Raw genomic sequence first — 8,490 nt, 5'->3', positions numbered from 1 at the left:
CCACCACCATAAGCTTCAACCTTCACTTCCGGCACCGAAACACAACCACTACCACTGCCACCACCCCAAACTGAAACAAAAACATTGAATCTGGTTTAGTCTTAACCTTCAAATTCAAAACGCCCGCCAATTTGTCCATGTCATTTCCTTATTTCATCCAACCACTCTAAATCATAATGGGCTTGGTAACCGATCCATCAAGGTTAACCACAACCATGACCTGGCCCATCGTTTTCCTGCCATTAGAAACACATCTTTGGCCCATCCGACCGATGTAGACCTAGACGGTTAAAAATACCGGTTTTGATTGAACACGGCGTAGTGCGGCGGGTTCGAGGTGGATGTTGATGGTGGAGGAGATGGAATCAGGTGGGAAGTGTCAGAATATGAGAGTGGGATGAGGGCAGTTTGTGGTGGGAATTTTTTTATGCGAAGTTTGCGGTAGCATGGGATGGCAGAAGTAATGGTTTTAGTGGTGGGGGGTGTTCTAGAGAGAGAGGGAGATAAAGAGGGAGAGAGAGATGTGTGGTTATGTGTGTACACATATTTTTTTAAAACAACATATATATATATATATATATATATATATATCTAGGGTTAGGTTAACGTACAATATCCCTTATCGTACAATATGTACGCGCTCATCTCAGCCGTCAGATCTTCATCCCACATTGAAATCTTATGTTGGGTTTTTGTAACAATTTCGCATGTTGGTTTTTTAACATGCGATTTCATCAAAATTACCACATGCGAAATTGTTACAAAAATCAACATGCGATTTCATCAAAATTATCACATGCGAAATTGTTACAAAAAACCAACATATGATTTCATCCATGCTATTTTATAACATGCGATTTCACATCGCGTACGTAGCGTATGTTAAGCCATTTTATACAATACACTTTTTCTATATATATATATACACATATATATGAACTGCTTGTACCAAGCTTTAACATGTTGTAGTTTAGTTAATGACAAAAATGCCCCTCGCTCGACAAAAAAATAATCATGTTGTATTGAATGACACCGAAAAGAAATGTCAAACCTCAAGGTTCAGTTGTCAAAGAAAACATTTTAGCTCAAGGTTCAGTTGTCAAAGAAAACATTTTAGATCAAAACTGACAAATGTGCAGAAACCTCATTGTCCATTTTGACATTTTACTCGTACTTAAAATTAAATAAATATGCGTTGTATTCGAAACATCTGATATCTATTGCATATAGGGTTGTAACTGAATCGAACGAATACAAACAAGGTCATGTCCGTGTTCGTTCGTTAAGGAAACTAAAATGTTCGCGAACTGTTCACGAAGCGTACCGAACATAAGTTTATGTTTTTGTCTGTTCATTAAGAAAATTCAGTTGTTCACGAACAGTTCGTGAACACTGGTCTCAAACACAAAGAGATGTAAACAATAAAAAACGAATGTCTAAGTCAGAACGGCAGTGCATTTAATGGGGAAGAGGTGGGTCCAAGTACCAAGAAAATGGGGGGCGCTGAGTTGTTTTGTCCGATTGATAAAGGACCTACTGTGGAAAAGCCCAATTGTTTATTTGGTGTTGAGTTTAGAGATAAGGATAAAAGGCCCAAGAGAAGACAAGCTATTCTTAGGCCCAGGAATAAAGAAAAGTTTAATGGAAACACAAGCCCGCCATCGGAGGATAGACCAAAGAAAAGGACAAGAAAGCAGGTGGAGGAATCAAAAAGTTATTCGTTTTCAGTTCCTAGGGGAAATCAGGATGCATGTCAGTCCCATTTTGTTAGATCTGTGGAGATAAATGGCGGTGTCCCTTCTGATCAGGCTGGTGACAATATAAATCGGAGCTTCGACCTCAACAATAGTGTAGCGCCGGATGAAAATGGAGTGGGGAACATCTCTGTTTTTAGTGGGGGATCCCAAGGTAAGGATACAGTTGTTGTTGATAGCCCAGGGGATTTTATATACGGTACCGAGGTGGAGGCGACAGTCAAGATGGGGGAGGTTATCGGGGTTCAGCTCTCTCAGCATGGTGAATTGGTCAGGAAAATTATTGGTGAAGAAGGTAATAATGCGGATCCTAAATGAATGTTCTTTCTCTTAATATTAGGGGTTATAATGGTGGGGAGAAAAGTAGCTGGGTTAGGGATTTGAAAAAAAGGCATTATATTGGTGCTGTTGCCCTTCAAGAAACCAAAAAAGGGATTTTAACGGATCTGGGAGTTGCGAATTATTGGGGTCCAGGAAATTTTAAAATGGAATATGTTAGTTCGTCTGGACAGTCTGGTGGATTACTTTGGATCTGGGATCCTGCTGTCTTGGAAGTGGAAAGTACTGTTAAGGAGAGGAACTTCCTTCTGTTGAAGGGCAAATTGATTGGAAGTGGCGAGCAAATATTTCTTTTCAATGTGTATGCCCCTCAAAAAACCACGGCCAAGAGGCGTCTTTGGAGTGATATTGCAGCTAATATGGAAGGTTTTGGTGGCTTGTTTTTGCTTGTAGGGGACTTCAACATTGTTCGTTCCCTAGACGAGAGAAAAGGATCCAACTTTAAAGCTACTTGTGCCAGGAACTTCAATGATTTTATTTTCAATTCAGGTTTGGTTGAGTATCCATTGCAGGGCAAGAAATTCACGTGCAGTAGGGAAAATGGCAAGAAACTCAGCAAGCTCGACCGTTTTCTAGTATGTGATAACTTCTTCAATAAATGGCTTGACGCTTGTGTTAGGGTTCTTCCTGGGTATCTTTCTGATCATAGCCCTATTGTCCTTTCGGTTGTGGATCTAAAGTATAGGCCTAAGCCGTTTAGAGTATTTAGCTCCTGGCTAGGTAGGCCTGGCTTTAACGAAGCGGTGCTGAAGGCAGTTGTAACACCTCGAAAATTTATGTCCAATATAATATCGACACGTGTCATGAGCTCTAAACGTGTAATAGATTACTTATGAGGGACTAAGGTTGACAAACGAAGAATGTACATGTGTAAAAGGATTCAAAATGTCAACAATGGATAAATATACCTTTCAATAATCCTACATGATGTTTATACCCTTAAACGAATGAATTATGAATCATACGAAGCCAATTGTGGAAGAAAGTGAGAGATTACAAACTACAGGGGTTAAATGTGTCAACATGTTTAATTTATACCTCTGAGTGACCTTTTAGTGAACCCGAAGCTTTGTAACGATTAATTATGCTCACTAGAATAAGTGATAAAAATTTCACAAACTTTCGATAACGTATGAGAAAGTTATGCTAACATTCGTATATGAGGGGTTAAAAGCGTTAACGTTGAAATTTAATGCTTTTTGGGTGATCATAAAACTAACCAAGGACTTAACAAAGTTTGGTTATGTCTTGGAGCCTTTAAAAATCAATTTGGAGGGTCAAAAGTGCAAATTATGGAGTTAAAACCACATTCAAAAGGACCAGTGACCGAACATGCAAATGCTGAAAGTTGTTTGACCGTTTCTGGGCCTCATACCGGCCGCATAAGACTTCACTAGGAGCTTACGCGGGCCGCCTAAGCATGCCAGTGATAGAAAACATTGACAGGTGCCTGTGCAACCTGTTCCACCGCCTTTAAAGCCTTGTTTTACATACCAGGGGCTGTGCAAATGGGATTTCATGCATAGGGACACATGTATATGATCAGAGAACACTTGTAGACTTATTTGGATTGATCTCATGCATTCTAAATCCATATATATAGACCCTTATTTTGCAACACTTGAACTTGCACATTTGGAAATCATTCAAGGTATTCTCTGGAGCTCTCTGGTCATCAAACAAGTTTCCCTAAGTTCCATAATCGTGATTAGGACTATTGTAAGCTTTTTTAACCTCTCTTAATTCAGTTTTATTTGTTTAATGGCCTAAAGTCAAACCCGTCGTAATTAAGGTTTGACTTAGTGATTAATCACTAATGGTCCAGTCAATTCTCGAATTAAGAGTAGCTTTGAGTTGGTAATTATGGGGGTAATAAACCCTTAAAAGGGCACTCTCTGATTCCCACTCTAACTATGTCAATTCTCGGGTCAAACTTGATTATCAAAAGTCAACAGAAAGCAAATTTTCAACTAAACACATAATTAACAATGTAGAAGCCATCCAACCTGTTTTATCACTCATATAACTTGGTAATTAATGTAAGAACATGCCTAAGTATGTTCAACCCGACAATTTTCAGTCTAAGCTCGGTTCGGAACCGAAAGTCGCAAAAGTAGACTTTTGCTTTGACTTTCAGTTCTGACCCATTATAGCATATTTTAGAAATGCCTTAGAGCTTTATTAGGACCAGGTTACATGCTAGTATAACCCTCTGTGATTATACAACTTGGTTCCTTAGTTATCCGATTCATATGCATGTTTCCGTTATATGCCTAAATGTTGACTATTATGCCCTTTTGACCTTAAAACGAGAATTTTGAAAATGTGAAAAGACCATAACCTTGGTTACTGAATTATAAACATGTTCTTAAATTTTCACATCAGTTTGAGGTCTAGATTAGGAGTTATGCTCAATAGCGTAATTAGAAAGCTTTTTATTAATTAAACGGCGTAATTAGCATAAAGCCTATCTAAACCCAATTTTTAATACCAAACTTTTTACCTATCGATGTAAAATAATATTTTGGGATTTTTGAAGATTTTTATTTATTTTTAGGCTGAGCATAACATAGGGTTCTAGCTTTGATTCGTTAATTGTCGGTTTTGCCCTTTTGGCCTATAAAATGAGTTTTACATAACATTTTGATACCAAACCTTTTGCTACTGATTTTATATGATAAATAAAATATTTTAAGCCTTCTGGAATGATAAAAATATCAGCTTTTCTTATAAAACCCGGAAATCGCTTAAAATCACCTTTTTACGCGTTTTAAACGCATAGCATGAGTTAAAACTATTTTATACATATATGACTTGATACCTACTGATGTTTTTAGTAATTTTTTATACTTTAACAGTAAGCAAAAGTTTTAAACTCAGATTTCCAGATTTGACCTTTTAAGCTTATGTGAAATTACCAAAATGCCCTTACGGTGCATAGTTTAGTTATAAATGACGAATTTCACATATATATAATACCCTACTGTTATGACTTATAAAAATAAATATTTTTACTGATTATATCAGACCTGAAAATCATATTTATATTTAAACTCCTTTTAAAGCTTTAAAATGACCAAAATACCCCTGCGGGGCATAATTTGAGTTTAAATCCATTTTGGGCATAATGGAAGGTATCCTACTGATATCACAACATATTTAAGGCATATTAACTTAGGAAACCTGTATGTGACTCTTATGGTTAACCATTTCGCATTTTTCGCATTCGGTTCGGTTTATGTAACTAGTTTGCATAAATTGACCGAAACGGGTCAAACCTTATCATTTTTGTCTCAAAATACAGAATGTGTTTAGTTTACCCATATTAAACAAGTCTTCAAACTTGTTGGGTCTAAACCACATTCTAATCCGGTCTTCGCTTAATCGTGCGTTTTAAACCGTATATCTTCCTTTAAAACTAACCGGTCTAAGTTTAGGCTTAATTAAGACCCGTTAGGAATCTAATAGGTTACTAAAAACCTTCGTTCCAGATTAGGAGCCCGGTAAAAGCTACTTGCACTCGCTGTTTGTGATATATACTTGCTCAGGTAAATATTTTTAACTTATTTTCCCTATAAGGGCTTGGGATACGGTATTATAATAATACCACTTGGTCGGGTGTGTAGTCATTTAAATCGGATTGTGATTAATGTATTTACATAACCCGTTTTAATCTGTATTATTTGGTGTATGGCCTTTGGGGGTTAATGACCATGTCCCGGATATCCTTGGCATCATTCATGGAAATGGCTACGACCTAAGCACGGGGTGTAGGCATACACCTGACAGTTGCATATGTAAAAACTGGTAACCCACTTAAAGGAATCAACCTTGTGGGCATTATACCTATGGCGTGTCAGTTAATCTTGTCAGGCTCTTCTAACCGGCCCTGACGGACGACAAATAAGTAAAATTGTATACAAGATTATTCTTAAATAATTGTCCCAAGTTATAAAAGATATTTTGTGCCTTGTGCATTCAAACCAATTTTCTTAAACTCTTTACAAAATGAGTCGGTTAATTGTATTTACCAGTGTAAACTGACGTATTTTCCCAAAAAGGCTAAGTGCAGGTACTATACGGAATAGGATGGCTACTCCTAGCATCACTAAAGAGTCTTGTGAGCTTAAGATGTTAAAATCTGTTGAACAATGATCTTTTTTATCTTTTGATCCGCCTGTGGATCCTTTACAGTCCGTTTTTAATACTTTGATATTACTTTTTTTCGGTTTGTAATGTGATTCATCTTTTGCTTCCGCTGTGCATTAAATTGTGTTGTTTGACTACGATGATATCAACTACATCACGATACTCCCCACCGGTAATACGTGGAAATATCGGGGTGTGACAGCAGTCGAAGGTATCTCAGGGGACGGTCCTCCGGATGTGGTTATTACCAGGAAGTTTGCCAGGATTAGAAAATCCCTTAAAGAGTGGCGGGATGATCTCCTTGTGCAGGAAAATGAATTGATTTCGTCGGCCCTGATTGAGTTGGAAAGACTTGAACAAGAGATGGAAAATAGGGAATTAGAAGAGGAGGAGCAGTGGATATTAGCAGAAAATAGGAAGGGTATCAAAGAAATTGAAGCAAGAAGGAATAGTGATGTCAAACAAAGATCCAGAGTTAAGTGGTCTATTGATGGGGATGAGAATAGTCGATTCTTTCATTCTGTTATTAACAAAAGGAAAGCTTTAAATAAGATCCAAGGCTTGAACATAGATAGTGCGTGGATTTCGAAGCCGGCAAAAGTTAAAAAACACATTTTTGCCTTTTTCAGAGACAAGTTTGGTGAAGATCTCCCTGATCGGCCAGATCTTATATGTGAGAATTTTAAGCAGCTTTCAGATGAAGACAAAGAGTTTTTGGTTTCCCCTTTTACAAGTACTGAAATCAAGGATGTTGTTTTTGGTTGTCACGACGATAGAGCCCCGGGCCCTGACGGCATGAACTTTAAGTTCATTAAAGCTTTTTGGTCTTTATTTGAAGAAGATTTTCGGAATCTTTTTTTACATTTTCACAGAGAGGTGTTTTCAATAGTGGCAGTGGATCCTCCTTCATTACTTTGGTTCCTAAAATCAAAGACCCGGTCTCGATTAATAACTACCGTCCTATCAACCTTGTGGGTGTTGTTAGCAAGGTTATCTCTAAAGCGTTAGCTAATAGGATGAAGGAAATTCTCAGCAAGGTAATCTCGGTTTCTCAATCGGCGTTCATTAAGGGTAAATGCATTCTAGATGGGCCTCTCATCGTTGGTGAGATTCTATCTTGGTTGAAGAAGAAAAAGGTAAAGCTTTCCTTTTCAAGATAGACTTCGAGAAGTCCTACGATAACGTTAATTGGAAGTTTGTCGACTCTACCCTTCGTCAAATGGGGTTTCCGGACCGCTGGCGTTTGTGGACGAAAGGTATTCTGGAATCTGCTAGATCTTCAGTTTTGGTCAATGGAGCTCCTACCTTCCAGTTCCAATGTCGAAAAGGCATGAGGCAGGGAGATCCTCTTTCTCCTTTCCTCTTTCTAACAGTCATGGAAGCTTTATCTTGTATGATTGACAAGGCTGTCCTTGCGGGGAGGGTGAAAGGAATTCAGTTGCCTAATGGTGGGCCGGTGATTTCCTACTTACTGTATGCCAATGATGCTATCATCCTTGGAGAATGGTCCAAGGAGGAGGTTTCAAGCATTATGAGGATTCTTCGTTGCTTCTATATATGTTCGGGGCTTAAGATCAACATTGGTAAATCCAATCTCTATGGTATTGGAGTGTCGTGGAATGAAGTTTCAAGTATGGCGAATGATCTTGGTTGTACTCCAGATAATGCTCCTTTTAAATACTTAGGATTGGTGGTTGGAGCTAACATGAATCGGGTCAATAATTGGTCCTCGGTGGTTGAAGTGTTTCAGAACCGCTTGGCTTTATGGAAATCCAATACGCTCTCGATTGGAGGTAGAGTTACTTTGATTAAAGCGGTGTTAGAAAGCCTTCCGACATATTATTTTTCGTTGTATAAGGTGCCTAAAAAGTTATTTTTGATTTGGAAAGAATGATGAAAATATTCCTTTGGGGTGGTTCTAACGAAGACAGGAAGATGCATTGGGTGTCATGGGATCAGGTTACTAATCATAAAAAAGATGGAGGTCTTGGTCTTAGTAAGCTCTCGGATTTTAATGTGGCTCTTCTATCTAAGTGGGGTTGGAGATTCAAAACAAAGGGTGAGAATTTATGGAAAAAAGTAATTGAAGCCATCCATAGCAGTCGTGTGGGTTGGGAGTGCATCCCTTTCAAAAACTCAGCTAGCGGACCTTGGAGGAATATTGCGAGAGTTTTTGTCAAAGTTAAAGTTAACAATGAGCCGATTCGTAACCGCATCAAAGGTCTGTTAGGAAACGGTGAAAACATAG

At 38.2% G+C, this 8,490-nt stretch overlaps 1 protein-coding gene across 1 annotated transcript; it reads left to right on the top strand.

Moving 5' to 3' along the window:
* Positions 1–2,068: 2,068 nt before the first annotated feature.
* LOC110888021 lies at positions 2,069–7,402 on the top strand. The gene is made up of 3 exons (XM_022135567.1): positions 2,069–2,794; positions 6,552–6,995; positions 7,115–7,402. Exons 1-3 carry the CDS (start codon positions 2,069–2,071, stop codon positions 7,400–7,402), a joined length of 1,458 nt encoding a protein of 485 aa, XP_021991259.1.
* The last annotated feature ends 1,088 nt before the right edge of the window (positions 7,403–8,490 follow it).

Source organism: Helianthus annuus, chromosome 16, assembly GCF_002127325.2.
Source record: "Helianthus annuus cultivar XRQ/B chromosome 16, HanXRQr2.0-SUNRISE, whole genome shotgun sequence".
Taxonomy (NCBI): domain Eukaryota; kingdom Viridiplantae; phylum Streptophyta; class Magnoliopsida; order Asterales; family Asteraceae; genus Helianthus; species Helianthus annuus.
Note: the sequence above shows the minus strand (reverse complement) of the source record. Positions and strands in the feature narration are given on the sequence as shown.